Below are 25,987 nucleotides of genomic sequence, written 5' to 3'. Positions count from 1 at the left end.
AGTTATGGCTATTCGTTGTTTTCTTTTTAAACATAAAATCGTGATACTTTCCGATTCGTCGTACAATCAATCGGGTTTGATCTCGCGATGGAAGTTTCCTCGTATTCGATTTCTCTCACTGAACACTTGATACTTTTTAAGCAACTCTCACAACAAGATAGCGTTCGACGCGAAAGAACTTACTCCTTGCAGCCTAGACCGGCGGACCAGTTGCAGATACCGCCGACCGGGTCGAAGGATAATTTGTCAGGACAAGTGTACTCGGCTCCGACCACCAATCCGTTCACCATTCTCGCGCAAGTTATGAATTTCTTGCACGAGTACGGATGCGGAAAGTTGCCCTGATCCAGGCATCGGAACGTCCCCGTGCTCGTCAAATAGAGTTTCCCGTTGAACGTAGATTTCCCAACCACTGGCTCCTCCTCATCCTCGTAATAATCGTAGTCGACAACCGGCGGCCGTCTAGGTCTCGTAGTCACGTTTTGCAGAGATTTATCCTTCGCCTTCGAACTCTGTCGATTTCTGGGGGCCGGAGTGAACCTGAGCGTGCTCCTACTCGTCGCCGCGTCTGTTCTAGGTGCGACCGTAGTGCTTATTTTGCGCCTCAGGGCATTCCTTAACGGCGGTCGACCTGATCGTGTAACTCGATTAGTGATTTCGCCTCGAGCGTAACAGAGACTAGGAAGAATCCCGTTAGCACCCATGGTAGAACATAAAAGATGCACCAGAGCACGGATGATTTATCGAGCGTGAAGAACGAGACGTGCCTGCAGACGTGGTGGATGCAGACAAAGAAGGAGAGAGTATCGAAGTGCATAGAAGTTATATAGTTGCATTAGTATTCGTATTGCACGTTTGTATGCGGTAGACGGCGGTGAACAGGCGTAAAACGTGGTTACAATTATAGAGCGGAAATGGATAGAGTAGAGACAAAAAAAAAGAGAAGAAATTAGCGAAACAGGTGATCGATTATAAAGTCGACGAAATAGAAATTGTCAAAAGATTTTGGTTAGCTTCCATTCACTAGACCCCCAACAGAGTAGTACTTTCTCGGGTGAAATAGTACGTGATTAGTGTTTGGTGGTGAACCTCGGTTCTTCAAAGGTTTCGTAATGTTTGCACATCGGGGATGGAAGAAATACACGAATTAGAAGTCAGTAAATTAATGTTTGGTCGCACCAATTGGCTCGCTGGAAGGGGTATGAGAGAATATAAGTCGAAGATTTACGATGACGATGAAAAATTAAGTCCCAAGTGATCCATGAACAAAAGTGAGAGGTAATGCGACATGATCTTTTAGTTTAGAGAGATTAAGGTATCTGATGACTCAGTATTTAACAAGTTGAGTGTACCGGTGGCTGGTGTTTGCGAAGACGGTGGATCTGCCAAAGTTACCGCGATTTCTTGTGCCTTACTACTTTGATCGATATCTTTCTCAGATTTCTGTACCTCTGTTATTTCATCCGCAGCATCTAAAACAACGTAAAAATATTCCTATAGTTCGTTTCTGCAGGGTATCCCAGAATTCGTCAGACAACGCTTAAGAGGTAATTCCTGAGGTAGTTTCGAGCAACATTTTCCTTTGCAAACATTTCTGTTTCGGTTTCATTTTCGAATTATTAACGAAAATCTGCATAGAACCCGCGCATAGTGCCGTGGTATTGGATACGAAACGGATTCGAGCAAACAATTCGATTTATTGAATCAGCATCGATTGTGAGTTAAATCAACTTATCTGTTATTTTCAAAAAGTGAACAAGCTAGTTAGTTGCTACGTAATAAGTATGAGATTCATAAATCGAGATTATTCATTATTCAAAGAATGCATAATTTTTCTAAGACATCAATTAATCGATACATTGAAGATGTAAAATGTAATTCGTGTCGACATCTATCGGGTCGTTGAACTCTCAATATCGATTGTGTCGATGCATGGATCGATATTGTAACCTAATTAGTATAACGGATGCCGTATTAACTACGTGTTGCATCCTGCGCGTGCACATTATTTTATATTCAATCAATTCTACTATATCAGTCACGAAGTTGTTCTGCTCTTAACAGAAACTGTAATAGTTGTTATCAAGATAGTGGAATATACGTTTTGAATTCTCGCATAGTTTGACGACAAAGGTGAGGTTGTAGCTTCGAAGTCGAATACGTCGAATCCTTCCTGAGACAGTTTTAACCATCTATTTTCGAGGTAATCAGTTATCTCATCAATGTTTTACAAATAATTAGTGACAGTAACCGTGCAGTGAAGCGAATGATGTATAAATTGATTTAAAAGCATATTGTCTTTATGTCTTTCATTTTTTGACCATTACCACCATATCCAACTGAACATGGTATCAACCACCATTACCACACAATTCGACAAGACAATTTGAATAAAATAGCAGTTTGAAGTTGGTGAATTTTCAGGCGAATGTGAAAGTTTCGTTCAATTTATCGATGAATTGTTTGATAATTTCGCGTACCCTATAATTATTGCCTAACTATCGCTACAATTTCACGTTATTCACTTCGAATAACGAATAATCTTGATTTATGCGTACCATGCGATGTAATTAGTTTTTCGTAATAATTCGAAAATGTAGTCAAATCAAAAGTATTGGCAAATGAAAAAGTTGCTTGAAATCATCCCTTGAGCATTATCCGTTGAGTTCTGAAATATCCTGTATAGCAATTTCTATTTTCTTGGAGGAAAATAAATTCTAGATTTTATATGCTCCCGCGTAGCTGTTTCGCACACGACGCGTGACTGCGCATGCCTCGCGATTGCGCAGTGGCTGCTTGCCGGTCTTGCTCGCAGTATGGAATTGTACGCGACGCGGTGAACTATCCACGTTCGAATTAAAGGATATACGCACGTTTTGGATGATCGTTTCGTTACTTACCGAGTTTCTCATTAACGTGAGTTAAGTTTCCGTCTTTCGGACGTGTATTTCGATGGTTCGCGAGTGTGTTCGAAGTTTTGCTATGCGGTGGCGTCAAAGCGTGTGTGGTGGGTTTCCTCAACCTGGTCGACGGCAAATTTCCTGGTGTACGAGTCGTTACTGTATTCTTCGAGGAATTCACCTGTTCGTGGAGCACATGCAGATTGTATATCAAGTCGACTCGCCCACATGGTAAGTACAATTTGTTCGATTAAACGATTCAAATCTCAGTTAACAGTCAATCGGTATAAACGAACAATAGAAACAAAGATTACGTAATCATTTTTATATGTAGAATAGAATCATAAATGCTGCTCTTATAATTGATTAAAATGCCATGACAATTGTGAGTATATCTTTAAAATAAAATCGGACTTGCTTGCTAATAAATGGCGCGAATGATTGCGATTTAAAATATAGTTTACGAGAGTTCTCTGCAGATGTCGCACCCAGAATGAACCTTAAGCAGGTGTTGAAAAATTTCAATCGCGGTAGTGCAAACTCCCCTCCTTATTAAAATGATAGTTATATGATAGCTTATACCGATTGACGTATTGATTGTTTTATTTGAAACAATCGTCCGAGCTCGCAAGCATTGAAACACAAGAAAAGAGGGAAGAGAATGATTAGAGGATAAGCGCACGACATAACAGTGATACTCCATTTTTGTGTTAAATTGCTAAACTAAGCATTAACCCTTTGCACTGTCGACATTTTACTGTACAAGCATCCGTGAATAAAGGTTGCAGAATAACTTTCGCGATTATCAAGTCCGCGATGATTGTATGAATGAAAGTGAGCAGAGCACAAAGGGTTAAGGTACATCGTACAATGGAATAGAGTAAGCGTAGCGCAGGCAATCTTAAAACGTGCGACACACGTCTTGTAAAAAGGAGAAATGGTGTTAATTGATTTGAGTATAGGTAAACCAGCCGTAGATAAAGATAAGATTAAATGACGATAGAAAAGATTCCCGATGATTTTTCCTCTCGCACATACGATCCCTTCTGAGATACTTTTCTTCCTGTAGTTACACGGTTTTCTCACTAATCGTAGTGTCAACTCCATTCCTGTTAGACATGAAAAGAAAGGCGATCGGCTTGTGTTTTGTTACATAGTTTTTGTTTAGACAGAATCACTGACGAGAGCAGCTTCGTCTGTTTTTCTTGTTCAAACAGCAAATTATAATGAGTCGGATCGTTCCAATGTTTCTTTGTTTACGGTTCACGAACGTTGCGCATTCCACTTTGTTATTCCATACATAGTTAAGTGTAAAAGGAGAGGCGCTAGCGATAGCATTGTCTGAGTTAGAATTGCGTATTGTACAGAAATTGTTATACTTCTTTGATTTTTTTGTCGTCAAGTCTCGAATGTGTAGGAAGTTTAAAGTTTCAACTGACCTCAGGTTCGAATCGATCAATATTCTCCTCGATCCGAAGACGTTCTTCTTTGGACACAGCTGCGTTTCCTGTCTGATTCGCTTTTGGTATAAGCTCCTTTCCCTCGTTTATCTCTTCTTCGTTCGAGCCTTCTCGATCATTTAGATTTAATACAGAATTATTTCCTTCCGCCTCTCTTACGAAGGTAACAGTTGTCTCCGTTTGTTCAAACTTCTGTTGGGCTGGTTTCTTCCTTATTTCCGGTTTACCACGATTATTCGTCGAGCCGTTTATGGTTGCCGTGGTACTAGCGTCAGGTTTACGGAGCCGTCTCTTATAACTAATAACGCGACGACGCGGTAGCTGTGCTCTGTCTGGATTTTTTATCGATCCTTGATCTTCATTCAGCGGTTTCACCGATTGACGAGTCTGTCCTCTTCTTTGAGATTTGCGACCAAATTCGTAACCAGAATTATTTCCAATTTTTTGTCGACGATGATTAGATTTGTTATCCGTCCTTCCACTTTGTGTAATCTGCGTTTTGGTAAGATTCGCTGTGGTGGAAGTACGTGGTGTTATGGTCGATAGTAACGTAGTCGATTTCGACTCTTCGTCACCATTCGTGGAATTGTTTTCATCTCGTTCAGTTTGCGTTGCATAAATATCTTTGTCTGACGAATAACTCTTCGTTAGTTCTGTCGTAATCGTTTCGCTTTCTATACCCACTTCTGTTGTGGGTGCAATCGAGCTCGCAGTGGTCATTGAATCAGTGCTTCCACTGAATAAAGTCGTGTAATCGTTAGCTAGGTTTTCAGTTGTGAAATCAATGGATTTAGAAATCGACGATCTTCTAGATTCAGCAGTGATCGGAGAATTAAATCTGATAAGTGTTGCATTAATTATAGGTGTCGATGTTGAATGCGTTACATTTTCCTCCAAGTCTAAATACTCTGTAGAGCTTACAACCAACGATATCTCGGAGGCTATCGACGTGCTCTTTTCCGTTTGCACTGTTCCCTGATTTATTGAAGAAATTGTACTCGTGACTCTACCTTTGGTTCCCTGTGAATTTGAAACTGTAGAAACTTCAATCGAAGATTTCAAATTTTCATCAGTAGCAGTTTGCTCGAAATCAATAACCGATTTCGTACTTGTAATTAACTGTTCAGTTCTATCAGTGACCACAGAAGCATCATCTTCATTGTTTTCTGGCAGCTTTGTTGTTTGCTCGATGGTCTCGCTTCCAACTTTTTCCAGTGTCGCTAGTTTCGTCTCGCTTCTCGTCACGTAAAAACCACGTGGCGCTTGGCTGTGCAGTAAGTTAACCAATGGTGCGCCACGCATAGTGGTAGGCCTTATAGTGGTAGTTAACGAGTCCTCGCGATCGAACCTCTTCTTGTTAGTCAACGACGATTCGTCCTCGACGTTCGCGATATTGTCCTCAACGTAATACGAGTTACTGTCCGCGGATAAATCAAGCTCCTTTCGATCATACTTATTCAGCGTCGAATGTTCTGTTTCCGTATCGTTAAGAATAGCATTATCGCGGATCGTGGCTCTATCGAGAACGTGGCTCGAGCCATTTATCCGCGACATAAACTCTTCCTCCTTTCCTTTGAGAGGAAGCAAGCTCAAGAGTATGGGCGACGGACTGCTGGTGACGAAATCGTTGGTTCGATAACCGATTAGTTCCTTGAGGGTTGGTAGTCTATTAACATCCGCGCTGGCGACCTGAAAATCAGAAGAGGGTAGCACGCTTAATCACGATCTTCCGAAATCTTTCCCTTCGTTCTCTCTCTTGTCTAGTTTTCTTGCCACCCCCCTCTCTCTCTCTCTGTCCGTCCTGAAGGAGAAGAGAGAAAGAGAGAGAAAGTAAAGAAAGCGGACGATCTCCGGTGCTGGTAATCGGTATGTTGATTTTCTGGTTGTCAGCGGTAGATGTTTAATGATCTCTAACGGTCCTGGCGGTACGTTTTTCGTTCTCGATACCCGAGCTCGTCTCAAGCGTTAGTGGGGAGTCTTTTTTTTAGTCGTGTGAAACGATGCGAGGCGATGGTGAGTCGGTGATGACTCGAAGAAGCGACAGAAGACAAGCTTCCACCTATTCTTCCGAATCGTAAATTGTTAAATTTTTGTGAACGATGCGTGATTAGGATAATCGTGTCTATGTACATTTATTGAGCGCGACGGTGGACAGTTCAAGGTGGCGGGATATCACTTGGTAGAATCCCTGCTGCCGAGCAGGTTGCTGAACACCGATTCGATCTCGATCGTCGACGATTCGTGAGATTCCGTGGTGAATCGTGCTTGATAGAGAAACTCGCCCTCTATTGGCAACGTGGACCTTTCGACTTGGCCTTGGCGAATCTCGTTTACAGACTCGTCTTCGTTCTCCCCTGGTACGGGGTCCATGGACCTCTCCAACGTATTGAGGACCGAGATAGGCGTAGTAGCCGGATTTTCTACTCGAGCGACCGTAGTCTGAATTGGAATTTTCGTGGTCGACGTTAGCGACGAGTACTTGGTCTTTATCAGTATCTTCTGCCTCTCAGTGGTAGCAGATTCCTTGACGGACGTGACCAGCCTGGTTATCAGCGGCTGCGGAGAGATTGTCGTTACGTAATCCGCGTCCACGAAATTCTGGACCTCTCGCTCCTCGTTCGAACTTGGGACAATCGTCGTGTCCTCGTTCTGATTGCGAGGGGTCGTTCGCAGCGATTGCTGCCTCCTGTAAGCGTCTGCCGCGTAGTCGAATTTCTTTGCTGGGATCAGAGTCTCCGTGACTGGTGGCTCTGTGGTAGAAACTGGTCGTCTCGCGTAGAAACGTGTCCTGACGTGAGTCGAGGAGTCCAAGCTTGGCGACTCAGTGGCGTCCACGATTGACTCGTGATTCTCTCCTCGATTCCTGGTTATTTCTCGATACTTGTAACGCGTTTTCGGCTGACGAAAATTCTGATACTTCGTTCTCGAGTTGCTCTCTACATCCGACTGCTCTGATGACGATTCGGAAGAGTAAAGGCCTTCGGTGTTGGCTATCTTTTTTAGAGAATCCGGAACTCTATATCGCGGACGTAAGTCTGACGGTCGATTACTGCTGGGTACCGTTCCCTGAGCTTCGTCATCTTCATCCTCGATCCTCGCAGGATCGTCCTCGATTGTCGTGCTCTTTTCTGGGAGTACTGAGAAGAGAGGCGTCTCGGTTGTGGATGCAGTAGTGTAGCGATTCCAGAACTCCGCCGAGTCGCTTTTCGTAGACAGATTAATCGGATAAAGCGTCTCGTCTTGAGCTCGATGGATCCTCAGAGTAGCGTCCGTAGACTCGTGCTGCTCCTCCTCCAACCGTAGATCCTTCTCGTCGCTAAACTTATCATCCTCGAGCGAGTCCTCCTCGAACGACAACGTGGTCCTCGTGGTCGTCGAAGAAACTGGTCTGCGACGAACGAATAAACTTTTTCTGCGCTTCGATGCTGTTTCGAAGTCGCTTCTCTCGCTTGCTAAAGGCAGCACATGTGTTGTTGGTCCTGTGATTGGATTCTGACCAATGGCGTCCTCTGACGAAGTGACTGGTCGCTTACGGACAAACTTCTTTCTCACGTATCTCGAGTCTGTATAAGCTGTTCTATTATTAGTATTATACGTCTCTAATCTACGGTTAGATTGGATAGGCACAACGGGTGTAGTTGTCGAAATTGTGGTTGGCAGAGTCTCCAGTTGATCGTTCGACGGTAAAGTTTCGTCTAAGATGCTATTCCTGTCGGGTAAGGTAATTACAAAATTCGATGATGTCGTTGACTCCATTGCAGCAGTCCCTGTTATCGATTCTTCTGGCTCCGTAGATGACTCGATTGCCGTTGTTGTGATATTATCGACTATCGTCGAAGCCATCGTGGCAACGTCTGGGTCAGATAAATCCTCGTAGCTCATTGCAGTCTCTGCTGTTGGGGTCTCGAAAGTCATGCTTGTGGAATCGTAAAAAATACCATAGTCCACAGTTCCTGCGGTTTCTAACGTCGATAAACTTTCTGTCGAGGCGTCCAATGTTTCAGTGTCTGTACTGAAGCTAGCTGTGCTAGTTTGATCTTCAATAGGAGTTGTGGATTCAGTGTTGAGCAGAATTTGTTCCTCTTGCGTGGAGGAAGGAACGTCTATCGTGGATGCAGTGCTTTGGACTGGACGAATGCGTTTGATCACTTTCCTTCGTCGGGGAATCAGTTTGTTCTCCTCCTCCTCCTCTTGTGATGTGATCGTGGCTGGTGTAACTAGTCGTCTCCTTAACAAAACTCTTCTTCTCTTTGGAACAGCATTTATAGTCCCTTCAGTGGTTGTGTAAGTGCTGTTCGTTGGAAATGTACTACTAATCACAGTTGGATCGGGGTCCCCAACATTGATACTCTCACTGGTCGACGTCAAGACTTCATCGAGTCCTTCAGTAGAGTTAAATTGAACATTTGTCACCGTGGTCAGCTCACTCTCCAGTATTGACTCTGTAGTACGAACAGATTCAACGGTGTTCGTTTCGGTGTCTGAGCTGATCGTAGTTTCCTGCTTTTCTGGCGCTACGGTTGTTCCATTTAAATTCCCATCGACTTCATCTACAGAATTCACGTTGGCTTCTTCGGTCACAGTGTCGTTCAAAAGATTCACAGACAGACCTATCGTTGAGGCAGTCGTAGAGGGATACCACAAAGTGGGAGTAACATCGCTCGTTTTCTCCGTGGTTACCTCCGCCTGTTTGCTAGGCTCACTGGTTTCCAGGTTGTTCCTCTTCCTCGTGTACCTGGTCCTGGTGTACACGTCTCTGTTCAGAGTAGCTGGCTTGTTGAACACCTTTATGTTAGTAACTTTCTCGCTCTCCGTTTCGTCCTTGACCGTGTTTCTCGATCTCGACGACAAGCTCCTCCTAGGGGAGCTTGGAGCGATCCTAACGATGGGACTGTCCTCCAGTTCGTTAGCTCTGCTGGACTCAGCCGTGACCCTAGCGGTTGGTCGTCGAAATCTTCTCTTAGGAGCGTCAGTGGCGACTGTCGCGCTAACAGGAGATTCCGTGGTCCGCGCGCGTTCTCTGACCACAGTGTCGGACGCGGTTTCGTTCCTGGGTTTGTAACTGGGCGGCGTGTATCTGCTGAATCCTCTGGTTCTCGATCTCCCGCGACTACGGGCTGGCTCGTCGTCGACGGTGCCGCGAGGAGAGCTTTCGATTTGCTCGCTCTCGGTGCTCGGCTCGTTTCGAGCGATGCCATCTTGCTTCGGCCTTAATCGACCCCGCCCTACCAAAAGGGGCGAGCGCGTGTTGTTTCGCGACGATATACTCACCTTGGACCTCGTCTGATCGTTGGCCGCTGGTAACGGAGTGGTCGCAGGCTCGATCGTCGGCCTGTTTCTTCGGTTAAAGCCGAACGGCCTCGGTTGCGACACGGACGCGGTGCTGATCCTCGTGTTAGGAACGGAGAGCGTCGACAAGCTCGCTGGCACTGTCGTTAAAAGGATCTCCGTCGCTGAGTTCTCGACGAGTCTTACCGACTCTGTCGTTATCGAGCTTGGCTCTGGGGTTGCGGTCGACACAGATTTCTCCGTTTCCGACTGGACCAGAATGTCGTTTGGCGTCGAAGATAAAATGATCGAGGTTACCACGTTTATCGATGGTGTTGTCGTCGTTGTCGTCGTCGTCGTCATCGTTGGCGTCGTCGTTGTCGTTGGCGTCGTCGTTGTTGTTGGCGTCGTCGTTACGTCCGCATTTTGGGTGACGGGCGCCTCGCTTGAGACGACTGATTCAGTAGTTGGTTCCTGGCTGGATGATGTAACTTCCGATGTAACCTTTGTCGATTGCGGAGTCGTGCTTCTGAATCTTTGGACACTAACGTATCTGGAATAGTTGGATACAATAGTTAATTAAAGAAGACATCACGGCTGTTTTTAATTTGTATAAGCTGGTATGAATAAGGTGTTTTAAAAAGATATATTGTTTATTAAAAGACTGGTCTTACCTCTAGTATTATTTATTATAATTATTGTAGTAAATTAATACGATAAATAATTATAATAAATAACAGCTTCTAATGTCAGGTGAATCGATCTGTATATATCAAGCATAAAAACCTGAATTTAGTCGTCTGCGAAGTTCCTTTGCTCGTGGATGGGCGAGGTTCTGGATCTCTGGTGTCTTCAGCAGAGTTCGCCTCAGTATTTCTATAATTTGAGAAAGAAACTAGTAAGTCTCTTTTTTAAAACGTTGTTCATTCATCGTCGGTGAGGAATTTGTGTGAACTTACTTTGAGGATGTATCTGGATGATGGCGTCGAGTAGAATACGCCTCCTCCTCCGCGTTTTTCCTTTTCTCCTCCACATCGTTCTCATTTCTAAGGGATAATCGCATACATCGTGGTACTTAAGGAACAGTTCTCAGTTTCTGCGTGTATTTTTGTCACTTACCTCGACGTTGATGGTCGGGAGCGTCTAATGTTAACGTAATTAGGCGTCGCTCTTTGCGTCGAACTGGTCAAGAAAGGATTGCTAATCGTCTGCTCCTCGGAAGAGGCCACGTCCGTGTTGTCGTCGTCAAGTTCTTCGTCTTCGTCAGCGTCCTCGTCTTCTACTGGCGGCTCCTTCTTGGAAGGCCTGATTAAAACGCACACGGTTAATGTATTATATTTTAAGCGATGAATTTTAAGAGGACATTCTCGTGTAATTTTTTTTGTCAATATAGCATGTTATTAAAAATTTACTTTGTGATAATCTGGAACTACGTAGACTTCTTTGGAATATATAGAGACAGTTGATATTACTATATGCAATGCATTGTCCTAATAATATACGCTTTTTTTTAAACTTTAGATTACTTTAAATATTTTATATACAATTCTAAAAATATATAGAGTAATCTAAAGTATTAAAAGAAATGTATATTACTAAAAGTACTATTAATTAGTCACGTATATCATTGCGTATAAAAATTTCACTTTTCTTGTTTTACTGGATTCCAGGCAACGTTGCAACAATTGTTGTTAACATTGACATACAGTGACGATACGATGTTGAACATACGTTTTTAAAAGACTGTATACCCGATTATGTCGTTAATCATTTTCGATTGTAACTGCGTTATTTCGTTTAATTCAACTTTGAAATTTTAGAGGCATACGTTTGAAGCCTCGTTTCTTTGATTTATCAAACGACCTCTCACTTTTCAATTCTATTACACGAAAATGCCCAATTAAATACAGAGCAACGTTATTCGTCATACTTTGGCCTCTCAATGGTAACATATTGCGGTTTCTGCGATCGCCTCAGAGTCTTCACTTCGGGGACCTCGTCCAATCCCTCGAACTGTGCTTTCCCTGGCCCATTAGCGTAATTTGTATTCGTCGTAGACCCTCGTTGCTTATTCGTCGTTTTACTGGCTTGGCGATTCAGGACGCGTTCGTAAAGAGTACGACTTATCGTGGCTGGCGTGGCGTTTTCGTTATTCGAATTAACCGTGTCCTCGGTATTCTTCTCTTGAAGCAACAACTGTTTCTCCAGCTCCTCCAAACCGCCCGCTTTCTTGATCAGTTTTATCAATTCCTTGATAACTCTGGGGTCTTCTTCATCCTCGAGATCGAGGACCTTCTCCGCCTTCGAGGTGGTCGAAGGCGCCTCTGTGGTAGTCGTAGTGCTGCTGCCCCTGTTTCTGGTGATCGTTTTGTAGAGAAGAGTCTTTGGAGTGGTGGTCACTTTCGGCTCCTTCTTCTCTTCTTTCTCCTCTTCCTCGATGTCTTCGTCGTCCTCATCGTAGTACTCGTACTCTTCCTCCGAATCTGGCTTCTCCGTGGTTGGTCGACGCGTGGTGCTGTAGAGGTACGTTGTGCGACTGGTAGCAGCTGTTATAGGCGCTCTGGTCGTGGACGCGGTCGTTTGAGACGTTTTCGATTTGGGACAGACCACGTTCCGTGGATAGTCGCAGGAATCTGCAGCCTTGTTGAATACCAATCCTACAAGGTGCATCGAAAGATAATTAGGTAAATAATTTGGAACACATGTGCTGTGGAATAATGTTTCTCGAACTGATTTCATTCTAATTTCATTATGTCATTGGGAAAGTAGCCAGAAATTACTTATTTGAGATTAATAGAATAAAAATACATACTCAGATTTTTCTCTACAGAGGTTTTGCGAATATATTTATCGAGAAATCAGGAACATAAAGTCTTAAGATAGGATCAAATGAAATCGAATAGAATTGAAATAAAACTTACCAGATGGGCACGTGAATTGATGCGCCACCACACCTAAACCTCCTGGACCGCTGTCCAAACACCAGAAATATTTCTTGCAATCACGAGGATGCGAGAAGAATCCTTCATCTTCACACTTGAAATCTATCAGCAAGAAAAAATACTATTATTCAATATCTAAATAGAAGAAGACTTTTAACCCATTCGAGGCGAACATCACATCGTGTGTGATGTGATTTTCTGAGGCAAAGTGATACACAACACACCGTGTGTATCTTGAAACTAAGCTTGAATTATCAATCATTAAAGGATCAAGGTATTAAAAACAATAATGGGATGAAGAACTGCCTAGTCTCGAATGGATTAAGTCTTTTTAATCCTTAAAGAATTCCTCAGAAGATTTACCGGTCCCAGGATCAGGTGTCGTGGGAGGCTCAGGAGTAGTTAATCTATTGCTCAACGATTCCTCGCCTGAATCGTTCCTCTCGTCCCTGCGACGAGCTGGTTTCCTGCGACTCCTAGCGTTCGATCGTGCTTTCGGTCTGTTTCTATTCTTGCTGCTGGCTCTTTCATTTTTATCCGCGGTACGGACCGCGTTACCACCCTCAGAGCTCTCTTCCTCGTCAGAAGACGAGTCGTACGATCGTCTGCCAACCTCTCGCTCTTCCTCCTCCTCCTCGTCGCTGACTCTAGGCCGCGACAACGTTCGATGCTTTGGCCTCGAAGAGAAAACCCGTTTCTTCGTAACTGGCGCAGCAGTGGTGGTGCTTCGTCTGCTACCGACCACTTTCCTTCCTATGGCGTTGCTTTGGCCACCTTGAGTTCGAGGCTTCTTACGGTGGTCCGCTGTTTTCGATTTCTGAACGGTGTTCCTGATTCAAGAAGAAAGATCGTGTATTCCTCGCGCGTATTGTCTTTTTGTTCTTAATTGGAAAGAAAAAGCAGGCTAGCTGACTAATCTCTTCTAATGCCATAATAGAAGTAGATGACTAGCTCTCTTGCTTTAGCAACAATTGTTCCTTAACATAATGGCTAGAGAAATCTAGGTAGTCGATTAACTTCAATAGTGAACTTAGCCCAGGATTGCTCATTAATTCACAGCCGAGAAATGTTCTTTGCGAACAAGCGTAAGATAGCAATTTTACTGGGTGTTCTTACGTGCTCTCCGCCAGAAGGGTCTCCTTGGCAGCTTCGATCAAAGGATAGGGACGATCGTGGCACTTGCCCCGGAAGTCATCGTTGTCGATGGTCCAGAACATGATCCCACCCAAATTCTTCTCGTTTGCGTACCTCGCTTTCAATCTGACTATATTCTCGTCGTCGTAGCCTACCCACTGATCGTCCTTGAACGCGTAAGGACCCATCGCGTCCGGGTTTGGCTGGATCACCTCCCATTCGTCCGATTTCCCCAAACTCTCGCAGATCTGTGGATTCAATTAGCAGCATTATTCTGTTCCAACGCTTTCGATCGTTTCAAATTTCCTTCAGAGCAAGACGAGATTGTGCATTTTCATTAAAAAAGTGAATCGAGGGGGAAACACAAACCTCATAGTAGGCTAGGTAACCTTTCTCGCGACTGGCGTCACCTTCCACTCCTGGACCATCTGCAGGTGATCCCAGATCAGTCGCGTCTTGATTGTAAAGGGTGTACGATCGTCCGTACGTAGGAATGCCCAAAATGATCTTCTCTGCGGAAGCGCCTTTCTTCAAGAGGTAGTTAATCGTGTAATCCTAGAAAACGATCGATCTCAGCACTCCGTGACTATACCATCATTAATCTCAATATCGTCTTACAATTGTTAATTTCGAGTCGTAATTGTACTCGTTGTCCTCCTCCAGGGGGTAGAGCGGCGAGTGATGATTAACGGCTGGCTCGTAAGACGAATGATAATCGTACGACAAGAGATTGACGAAATCGAGATACTCGTCCAGTCTGGGGATATCGTAGCCTTTGTCGATGTACTCGATACCAGCTGGCATTGCCAGCGTCAGTAAAAGTCGCGGTCTTCCTGTCTTGGACGACTCTCTCTCGAATTCCTCTCTGAGTTCCTTCGCAATTAGCATGAATCGTTAACGCAACCGCGGGTACCTCGAATGGCCTCGATATCTCGTACGCTACTCTACCTGCACCAGGCTGGCGTAGTTGTCCTTGTCGCGGGGCTTCCCACCGTCCCTAAAAGCCGGGTATTCCCAGTCGAGATCGAGTCCATCGAAGTGGTTCTTCCGCAGGAACTTGATGGCGTTTTTGACGAACTCGCGTCTGCGATCCGGGTCTGCGACCATCGGGGAGAACCTGCTGGAGCCTTCGTTCCAACCACCGATCGCCAACAGCGTCTTCAGATTCTTGTTGTACGTTTTCAGTCCCGTGAACTTGGCGTAGCCACCTTTAAAAGTCGCGCAAGGTTAATCCGTGAGATGAAATCTGGTCCCTGGCTTGCACCTCGCTCACCGTCCCCTACCTTTCTCGATGTCTTGGTACTTGTCGAATGGCTTCAAAGTGTTGTCCTTGGTGAACCCACCGAACGCGTAGATCAAGTGGGTGCACAGGTACGGGTTGATGTTCTGCGGTGAAAATTTCGCAGTTCCTGGTCGATAGATCGACCAGTTCGTGTAGTAGCACACGATCTTCCGTTCAGCATTGCCTGGGGAAAAACAGAGCGCGGTTCATCTTTCGATTTCGTGTCGTAGCGGCGGTCTGCCTTGGTAGGGAGACTGCGAAGCGGAGAAATTGAAAGTCGATTGAACTTTCGTTCGGTGAACGAGAAACAAACACACGAGCCACGTACGAGTTGCTCACGTATTTCGATCAGAGTCGTTTCTGGTTAGACCGCGCTTGGAATGCCTTTGCGATCGTTAGGTGGGGCATGTCGAAAGAACGTAACTTCGTAATTTAGGAAAGTTTCGAGTTTTGAGTATTCGAAAGAGTTTGTTCGCACTCGGAATTATTTTTCAATTTTGTGTTATTTGAAATTTTTTTCAAAGAACAGCTGCTCGACTGCTACTTGTAAACAATTTTCTTTATCAATTGTGTTAAATACAGCTCTGAAACTTTGTTGTAAATTATATTTGTTTCTGGTTTTTTATCTACTGATGTCGAGTCATACTCGACAAAGAAATGCAAAGAGTTAAAATAGAAATTTGTAAATAATTATACTCTTCAATTATTGTTAATAAAGTTCATAGAATAAGATATAGGACACATAGTTCCTATAAAATAAAATCGAGAGAATTTAACCCTTTGCACTCGACTTTTTCCTTTGCTTTAGCAATATTTTACCAATAATAGTTTCTATCGCTAACGTCTCCCAGCACTAAAAAATTTCCATTTCAATAAAAAACTTTATAAAAATATGCCTGTCTCAAAAAGCTGCGATAAAATAAGTTTAACCTCCGTAATCACTAATCAATGCTGATGTCCTCTCAGAGGGGACATCCGAATGCAAAGGGTTAAATTTAGGTTTGAACTTACGATTAGTACTCACAATGACCAGATATAGCGATCAAGTTGCTCTGTTTTTTTTTTGCAAATGATACAAATATATTTGATATGATCCCTGTCATTAAATACTATTACATCAAAGGGCAATATTTAGTTAATGACTATTATATTCCTTTTATTTCCATTATCATATACTTTGTACTTCGACTGCGCAGCGTTCGATCTGTTCATCAAAAAATAAAATTCAAATGAGGATTTAAAAAAAACTGATGACATCAGATAGCGCGTTCACATTCAATTATACAATTTCTAGGTGTTTATAGAAACAGCGCCTCGCGGCAGGAAGATGTCATAATTCGGCGTCCGTTAATCGCGATCGTAATTAACAATGAAAAATGCTAAGGCAATTAACAGAAGAACGCGTTGCGCAGGCGATTTCTCTTCTGTTTTCGCGCGTCCCTTCCATTGACAAGACCGATTCACAATCACCTTGAGGAATCGTCGATCGGTATGCCTCGCTTTCGATATACGGGCGTTATCCTCGTTGCTTTCACTGATCGCGCGAATCGAGGCCGTCCAGAGACAATGCAAAAATCGCGGTTGGAATTAAGATCGTACCTGACCCTGACCACCCACGTGGAGACGGAAAACTAGCCAGCTCGGTCGATCGTTTTACTTGGCCGCGCGCACGCACGTAAAACAAACTCGTCTCGCGCTAATCGCTGTCGAAACATTCCATCCGGAATGCACCTCGAATGCCGTAACCACGCGTTCCCGATGGGCTATATTTTATTGTCGATCGTTTACATTCGCGATTCCAAACAAACGGGACATCCACGTTACGACATCAGCGTGTTTCAAACAATACGATACCTGCATCAAAAACGGAAGCCTCGAGATCGTATCAGTAAATTGTATTTATAATTAAATGATACATCTCTGTATATCGTATTTATGGTGGATTTCGTAACATATATAAAAGTACAACAAATAATTCGTACGTAGTGCGTGACATTGACTTAGAGATATCGTTACAGCAAGAACTGGCCCAGTTAAGTGACTCGCGTACCAAACAAAATGACCAATACGAGTCGATTAATTTTTTTTTCAGATTTTTGAATCAATCAGCGTTCGATCGACGTCTGACATTGTAATCTTATCAATTCTCTGCGCGTTTCACTCGTTCGAATAATTTGCAAATGGCGTCACAGGTTGTAGTTACGGCGCGAGATGTCGATAAGAGTTGGCTGGAATGAAATCCCGCGCAAACGAGTTAGAAAGTATTTAGATCTTCGCGCGAAAAAGTACGAAGTAAAAGTATCCGAGCCGGTTCAGTTTCCACGGCCTTTTTCCACGATTCGCACGCTTTGCATAGCTCGAGCGCGAAACTCTGTCCGCGTTTTCTGTCACGACGATCGAGCAAGGGGTTGCGAGCTAAAACCGCGGCGGAGATCGGGCCGCGATACTCGAACCCGCTCGAGATTCTCTTTCACGGCTGGTGCAGCGGTTCCCTCGCGTTATATGAACGTTATAACGACGGTAATAGAGTTAAGTACCGTGCATAACACCGGAGATAATATCGGTAAGAGGCGTGAGCGTTGCGCGGTGGTGACTCGCGGCTCTCGAATACTTGTCGCGTTCACTGCGAACGTACTCCGTGCACTCATTAGCGATACGCGTATCGCTACTGTTCTGTTTCATCATTTCCTACCATCTGTTTCCTTCACCTCTTCCTTTTTTTTCCATTAGAACAATCACATTCGTTTATCATCCTTTCTAACTCGTAATGACTTTGGAAAGATCCATACGAATGATAGTCATTTCGATTGAGAGTTATTGTCAAGTTGATTTCAATGTATTTATGTAATTATTTATTTATTTTTCATTAGAACAATCACATTCGTTTATCATCCTTTCTAACTCATAATAACTTTGCAAAGATGCATACAAACGATAGTCATTTCGATTGAGAATTATTGTCAATTCTATTTCAATGTATTTATGTAATCATTTAGTTGCAACAAATATGTTTATCGATTATTTTCTTTTCTAATTTATAACAACATTAGAAGGATAGATACGAATGACTATCGTTTCGATTGAAAATCGCTCGTTCGATTTCAATTCATAATGGTCGGTCGCGCAATTAGCAGACAACCGCGACTTTCGTCGAAAGCAAGTCCAGCGCAGTCGTTAAACTTGGTGGCACGCACCAAATGCAGCGCAGTTAACGAACCGAGGCAGTTTTGTCGGTCTCGTCGTTGGAAAGGAACCGCGTGCATTTCTGAAACGACTCGTAAACGCGTACACCTCGAATGCTAACCAAAATCTACTCTAAACCCGTTGCGTCAATCGCGAGGGGTTTCCTTTTTTTTTCTCGCGAGTTCCGGAAACGATTACGCGACGAGGAGGTAGAAACTCGAATGGATGCAGGCACGCTTCACGTTCGCAACGGGCTTTCGAGGCTTTTTACGCCGCCACCCCGTGTCTGCTGCGCCTCGAACGGGACCGTTTTTGCTCGGACCGTTTTCTCCGAGGAGGCGCTCACGTTTCACCGGCCAAGCCTGGTGAAACTGCGTCCGTGCGTGCACCGCGTCTCACGTGCACATCGCCGTTAGAGAAATCACACGAGGGAGAGAGATCAGAGACTCGGTCACAGAGTAAATGGGCCATTTGTTAAGCTAACCTTGCCAGTTGCTTTTTCTCCCCTCTCGACAAGGATAATTGGGAGTTCGCGTCTTGCTATGTCATGACACGACGGCCTTTCTTTCGTCACGGCAAAATCGAACGATTACAACGGGTTGATAGATTGAATTAATCAGCGGAATCGTACTGAATCGCGTTTGGTTTGGACTTATTACGCGGCTCGCGGGAAACTCTCTTCGTACCCGAGAATTATACCAACTTGAGTCCATTTCGATTACTTTTTGATAGAACAGACGAACAGCTATTATGGTTTCCACGAAAGAACTCAATTTCCATACTTTATTTGTTATATAAGATATTAACAGATTCGGTTAGACAATGTTGGGTTTATTTATTCACAGAGAAAGTCGATGGCTCTCTTTTTTATTGTTACCGAAGTCTCGTGCTTCCGCAAAATCCATTAGAGGTTTTTAATTGTTTCCGCCAGCATTGAAAAGGTGAAAAAAAGGAGTGGCTAAAGAAGCTCTAAGTGGTTTAGCTAGATGTAAAGTAAAGTAAGAGCGACGAGGAGGTGAAAATAAAATTCCAAATACGGGTACCGTTGCCATCGTCCGCGCGATGAGCAACCGAGAACGAAGTACGTTTCTAATGCCGTATCGAAGGCTGGAGATTTTTTTCGTAACGCGTTGCGAGATGCGTGTTTACTTACCATCGTGGATCGTCGCGAGTAGAATGCTCAGGCAAAACAACAGCGACACCGTTCGATTCTCCTGTAACGGAAAAAATGATGCGACGTATTAATAATTCATGGTTACGAACTGTACCCGGTATATATGAATGACGATACGCGAGTTACGCGATGCGCGGCGAAAACTAGCCTCAGCATGTTCGCCAGGCTCGTGTAAACGACCTCGATATTGGTCTCCTTTAATGCAAACGCTCACACAGAAACAGAATTCGCAATTGATTCAATGAATGCGCGCACGCGATCCAAATTGATCAAATTCTTCAATTCTCGTACGAGTTTTCGATCGCAACGCTGTAATTACAACAAGAGAAATTGGTAGCCAAGTACATTCTGCTCGATCTCTGCGTTCGTTTCCGTTGGATTCGTTTGATACGTTAGAGAGAGACTTCGATGGACGTTCGATGCTCTCTGCTCGCTTTTCAATTGTATCACGACAGACGTTCCTTACGCAGATTTTTATAGATATGCATTTCGAGTCTATTGATTGGTAGACATGATCTGGATTCTTAAATGCGACGAGAGGACAAGTGACAAGTGTTCGTTTGGTTGGTGAACGGAAAGGCCGTCGAAGGGACGCGTCTCGTCCGCGAAACGGCGCACCTGCGCGAAACGACCAGCCCCGGAGGTTACAATTTTACCGGGTATCCCTCGCGGGCTAAACGATGGTAGCCGTGACACCCAGCAGAGCCACTCCTCGTTACGTAACAGCGTGCAAAGAGAAAGCAAGAAGAAAGAACACCGTTCCGCGACCACTTTCTCGCGCGTTTCGGACGGCGAGCGCGTTACGTTAACGTTACGTGGTTTAACGCCGTTCCTCGCGATAGAACAAACAGCATCGTCGCGAGGTGAGACCGCGAACACCGTCAGGAATTCGCGGCGTTTCCCGCTTTTCTTCGTCGTGGAACGCGCGACAAGTACCACAGCCGTTCCGTTCGAGCGGGTACCGCATTTGCCTCGCCAGAAATGGCCTTCTCGCTCGCGTTTCTTCATTCAGACAACGCACACCCGTCCTCGGTCAGGTTATCCCGGGGTGGTAATAAGTGGAACGCGTTGCACCATCGTTCACTCGTCAATCAGAGATTCGAGACTTTCACGCTCGGACATCGCACTGTTATTATCTGCTTTCGGATGTACACTCGTGGCCACGAGGCTCTGGATATTTGTCTCGTGAATCGAGGCGAGTCGATCAGCTTTTATGTTTTTCAGTAGAGCTGGCACACGCTTTATTTGAGTGTTGAAATATATTGAGAAGCATTATTGGATTTATTTAGTCGTTGAGGTATATCGTTAGTTTGCCTTTTATATTTTTCAGTAGAGTTGGCACATGCTTTATCTGGGTATTGAAATATATTAAGAAGCAATATTGGGTTTATTTAGTCGTTGAGGTATATCGTCAGTTTGCCTTTTATATTTTTCAGTAGAGCTGGCACATGCTTTATCTGGGTATTGAAATATATTCAGAAGCAATATTGGATTTATTTAGTCGCTAAGGTATATCGTTAGTTTGCCTTTTATATTTTTCAGTAGAGCTGGTACACGCTTTACTTGAGTATTGAAATATATTAAGAAGCATTATTGGATTTATTTAGTCGTTGAAATATATTGTTAGTTTGCCTTTTATATTTTTCAGTAGAGCTGGCACACGCTTTACATGAGTATTGAAATATATTAAGAAGCAATATTGGGTTTATTTAGTCGTTGAAGTATATTGTTGGTTTGCCTCTTTGTTGTTGCAAGGGAATTCCGTCTGTTTGTCCATGGAAATGTAAGGGATCGAATCGATTCGAGTCTATCCTTCTGCAAAATTTCATTAGACGTCTATGTAGTGTTTTATAAAATGAAGATAGAGCAGTGAGACGATGTGCGACTTTATTTTTCGTATTAATTTCACTTTTAAATGTAATATTAAAACGTAAATGGAAATTTTCATATGAAGTTAAGAATACACCTGGATGCATATAATTTGGGAGTAAAATGAATAAAACCATCGAAGAATTACGAGATGAATTAGATAAAAAGAATCGAAGGTATCTGCCCAAAAGCAAGAAAACAATTGGAGAAACACTATCAGAGGAAGTTGAGTACAACAACAGTTAAAATTGAGTCAGCCTCTACAATACAGTTTCCATACATTACAAACTCGACGGTCGATAAACTTGACCAGTCCTTATTAACAAGTTTGACTAAAATGGTTTCGATAGAAGACGAAACGAATTAACATGCAACACGCGACACATCTTCGACATACGATCTTTTTCGATCGGTTTCGTCGAACGTTACCAAGTATCCAGAAGCTAATGGACGGTCCCTACGATCAGAAAGTATTTTATTCTTAGCTCTTTCCTCAAGTAAAAACTAGACATCGAAGAGCTTAGGAATCCGAGCGTACGTACAGTCACCCACTAGAACAGACTTGGGCGAGTCGAAAATTCCCCGCGGACCCTTCTAAATGTCAAATAACTTTCTACGAGGCTGGGAGACTCGCGCAGGCACGTTGCTGCTCGGAAAATCGTTACGACTCGTCTGGAAACGGTGCGCAGCACGAAAACCACCTGCTCGACGAGCGAGTTCCTTTCGGAAGGTTTCATAACCGAAACGGAAGCGTCGTCGCGAGCCTCTCGACGATTTCGATCGAGGAACCAGCCACGAAAGCTTTCGTCGCCTTGTTAACGGTATCCGTCGATCATCTCTGGGTACCAAAGCGAATACCAATGATTCCTCGCTTCCATGTACGAAGAAGAGTTACCGTAACTCACGTTACTATCGTCGAAAGCATAAAAATTGTCTTCTGTCCGCGTTGAGCAACGGTCGAGGAGGAGATTGAGAGACTTCAACGCCCGCACAAGCGGCGCTCGCTGGAGACTTTAATGCCTGCGCAGGCGGTGCTCGCTGACGCTGTTGACGGAACTTGGGCAACTTTTCATTGGTTTAACTCGTTCGAAACGAGCGATACACCATGTACGTTTTGAAATTGACTCTATCGTTAGTAAAAGAATAGTTATGAGAGTAAGATCATTTTTACAAATGTTAAAGACTAAAGGATTGTGGAGCTTAAATCTTTGAACACAGCTCCTTCCCAGACGTTACATTTTAGCAATATATTAGTAATAGTTTCTATTGTTAACGTCTTATATAGAAAGTAGAATACAATAGAAAGTTTGAGAAAAATATATGTTTCTGAAACAGTTGCGGTGGAATAAATTTAATCTCAGATGTCGCGAATTTTCAGACTTCGACTTTTTAGATCGTTAGACCGTAAGTCTAAAATTCTTTTAAAAAAAGTGTCTCGAATGGGTTAACCAGGAAACGTCGACCAGTCTCGTTTCGTTCCTCGGTAGCAGAAAAGAGAGACTGTCGATCGACGTGAAAGCAGCGAGCGCGTACGAACTTCGCGGGCAAATTTATCGGTACGCGAACGAGTTACTTGTTGCACCGAAAGAATCGATTAGGTCCTCGTAACGCGCTGCAATTACCAGCGTCGAAATCGTTCTTTACGTAACCAGGGAACACGGATCGTCTCGATTGATCCGTTTCGCGTTTCGTTCGCATTCGACCGCGACTGGACGTGCCTCGAGTCCCTGTGACATTTCAACGGCTCGTCGTCGATCTCGATGACTTCACCCTCTGCAGTAGAACCGTTACTCGACTGTCGATGACTCGACGCTGAGACCTTTTCGAGAATAGATCGGCACGTGCGTAATGAGCCGCGAATTTGCCTAAGAGACTCCTCAATTTCCGTCGCAAGGAAATGTTCGCGGAGTATTTCGTCAGATCCGTGAGGATTTCGAGAATTGCGATAAAGGATCGCTGAGAAAGGATAAATTCGAGCGTCGAGGAAACAAAGTCCGCAGCGAGTTATTCTAGACACGCATGGGGGCCAAAGGACAAACCACGCGTGACCTTGGTCGTCCAGAATCTGGTACTGGTAGCAATAAACCAGTCGCGGAGGTGAACAGGACGATTCGTGCGTCATTGCAGCGAGAGTTGCAAGCTTTCATGGCAATTCTCAAGTACCTCTCGCATCTTTTTCTTCTCGTTAAGAAATACCTGCTCCATTGCTGTTCTGTTAATTGATTACGAGCCATCGAAGAAGAAAACGATCATCTGGAAGGATTCGATTAGATGTGAACGTTAGGAATGACGCAGGTTCGTCCAAGGTCTGATCGATTTCAAGTGCCGATTGGGAAACGAGATCGAGTCGATTTTCGAAACGCGATCGTTCGGATAGCGATACGTTTCTACGCCCATATAAACGGCGAGGCGAATAGTTTCGCATCCCTGTGAAACGCGCGTAAGCTGAAAGTGAAGTCGGATCTGTCGCTGCCGGATAAAATCCACCGTGGCTCGGTCACTTTTACTTTCCATGGAATTCGCTCCGAGGCACCGGACTCTCGCTCTGTTTACCAGGAAACTAATGGCGCGATTATACTCCTAATTAAATCTTCTTTGTCGTCCGTAATTGCACGAGGGAATCTCGACGATGCACGCTCGTTCGTAGATAATGGACCACGCGTCTGCATTCCTTTCCACCTTCGTTTTCCCTTTACTTTTACAATTTCCTGTTCCTCACGCGATCCGCAGACCATCTTCTTCGACCTAGCTGCGTCCTCTTCGTCCTTTACGACCGCAGACATCGTATCTCATAACGTTTATTAGACGCAGCTCGGCTCTACTCGACGCGAAGGAAAGTTCCAGTCGAATCGCAGCTATAAAATAGAATCGTACATCTGAAACGCAGATCCTGGTTGTTGTGGAAATTCCTGAAAACAGCGAGATGGGTATCGCGGATACTTATACCTCCTCTTTTTTTTTTAATCGACGAAAAGGTTGCTTTCCGCGGCGGATCATAAGCGACGATTAAAAGGAGAAGGAAGATCGTTCGACGTGCCTGCGAAAGGTCAGCAGGTGACCTTCCTTGCACTCTTCAGGTATTTTTCGCTCAACCTCGTTTCTGTTAATCTCCGTGAATCGCTTCTCCTCCTCCTCGTCATCCAAACGCACACGAAGTCCTCGACTAAAAGAGCTGCGACGATTTCAAAGTTTCGCTGCAGCGATCCGTTCTTTTTCTAATTTCTCTAAGACGTGAAAGCGACGTACACAATCGAACAAGAACAGCGATAAATTTGATTACGTGAACGTTTCACAATTCCGTCCGTCTTTCCTGGTGCTTTCGTTAATCGCATCCGAAATATACCCTTGGGCCTTCGAATCTCGAGTTACGTAAACGTCGTGCGAGCCTTAGATCGTTATCATCCGGCGCAATAGAGGTACGATCGTTCGATGAAGAGCGCGCGACGCGTTTATCCATCGAGGGGCGCAACAATGTGGCACGAGTCGTATCGTGGGAAGATACCAAGCGAATCGAACGGGGTTCTCGGAAAAGATCGCGAAATTGGATGGTCCTAGATCGCTGGTAAAGAGAACTGTTACGACCTCGACAGTTTTGCAATACTGAATTGCCACACGCGCTCGCTCCTTCTTTGCTTGTCGCAGCGGCTTAAAACAGCCGGTGCGCGGCTCGAATAACCGGTAGATTTCCTCTGCCTCCTCCACCGGCAGGAAGCCGACGATCGTTCCCAAGAATTCAATATGCACGCACAGATCTCGCCCTCGGAACAATCCGGTCGGCCCAGCCCCAAGCGTGCCGCATGCCACCACTGGCGATCGCGATCGCTTTCGTTCGATCCTGATCCTGGCATTCCTGCCTCTTCCTTCCCCTTTTTTTAAAGGCCCCACGTTCGCCTCGTGTCTTTCCTCGCGCGGCGAGCATTTAACGGAATTCGTAATCGAACGGGTAGAACGCAGAGAAAGCGGCATCGATCGACGACCTGAAAGGATATCGCGAAATCCGGCCGTGCTTGATTCGCAAATTTCATTCCGCCGATCGGTGTTTCACGTTTTTCTGCTCGAACGGTATGGTCGATGAAACTATCGGAATGCGAACCCCGAGCAGCGTTTTCCATCGACGACGATTTTATTACTCATTCTCGAAATTAGAAAGCAGCAGTTAAGAATCCTCTATCGCTAATCGGTATCTCTATTTCTTTTTTAATTGAGAAAAAAAGTAACAGATTTTTGTATTTAAAGTAGTCTCGAAAATTGTCGTAGAACATAAAGTGTATGCGATAGATGTTTCGTTGGAATCGATTTTTCTGAAAAAAAGGGAAAACTGATTGTCGCCAGAGTGATCTTACCCAGTCCATTTTCGCTGCTCGGCGATCCAACCAGTTGTCGATCGTTCTCGATGGCTGGTGATCAGGTCGAGCACATCGCGCACCGCGCTTGCATAGACGCGACTCCTCGATTCACCGTGCACGTTTCCGGTGCACCCGCGACCTTGTACCTGGACGACGACCGAAGGACACTGCGGAGAACCGCGAGCACTGTTCTCCAGAGCGAGGGGAATGAGACTGAACGCTGGACGGAAGGTGGAGAAGGTACACTGTTACTTTCATGGGTCGTCTCCACCTCCACCAAGGGACTACCTCGAGAACCTCTCGAATCGCCACTCGCCACTCCTCCTCCTCTGTGAGGTGAAAGGAAAACATTTCTTCCCTTCTACTCTACCGCGAGCCCTCCTCGCGTTCGCCTCCTTTTAAATATTGATATATCAACAAGCGCACTCG

The 25,987-nt window shown here is 44.5% G+C and overlaps 1 protein-coding gene across 1 annotated transcript; it reads right to left on the bottom strand.

Annotated features, from left to right (window-relative positions):
- Nucleotides 1-179: 179 nt before the first annotated feature.
- On the bottom strand, nucleotides 180-25,764 carry LOC143427196 (uncharacterized). The gene is made up of 19 exons (XM_076901129.1): nucleotides 25,556-25,764; nucleotides 19,323-19,383; nucleotides 14,988-15,170; nucleotides 14,653-14,912; nucleotides 14,323-14,577; nucleotides 14,074-14,259; nucleotides 13,687-13,952; nucleotides 12,934-13,400; nucleotides 12,550-12,672; nucleotides 11,559-12,285; nucleotides 10,748-10,933; nucleotides 10,588-10,674; nucleotides 10,415-10,504; nucleotides 10,017-10,181; nucleotides 6,575-9,974; nucleotides 4,340-6,049; nucleotides 2,901-3,081; nucleotides 1,353-1,472; nucleotides 180-631 (listed from the first exon to the last, which is right to left on the bottom strand). The coding sequence occupies exons 1-19, from the start codon at nucleotides 25,562-25,564 to the stop codon at nucleotides 180-182; spliced, it is 8,928 nt and encodes a 2,975-aa protein (XP_076757244.1). The 5' UTR covers nucleotides 25,565-25,764.
- Nucleotides 25,765-25,987: the final 223 nt, after the last annotated feature.

This window comes from Xylocopa sonorina, chromosome 9 (genome assembly GCF_050948175.1).
Source record: "Xylocopa sonorina isolate GNS202 chromosome 9, iyXylSono1_principal, whole genome shotgun sequence".
Classification (NCBI taxonomy): Eukaryota; Metazoa; Arthropoda; class Insecta; order Hymenoptera; family Apidae; genus Xylocopa; species Xylocopa sonorina.
Note: the sequence above shows the minus strand (reverse complement) of the source record. Positions and strands in the feature narration are given on the sequence as shown.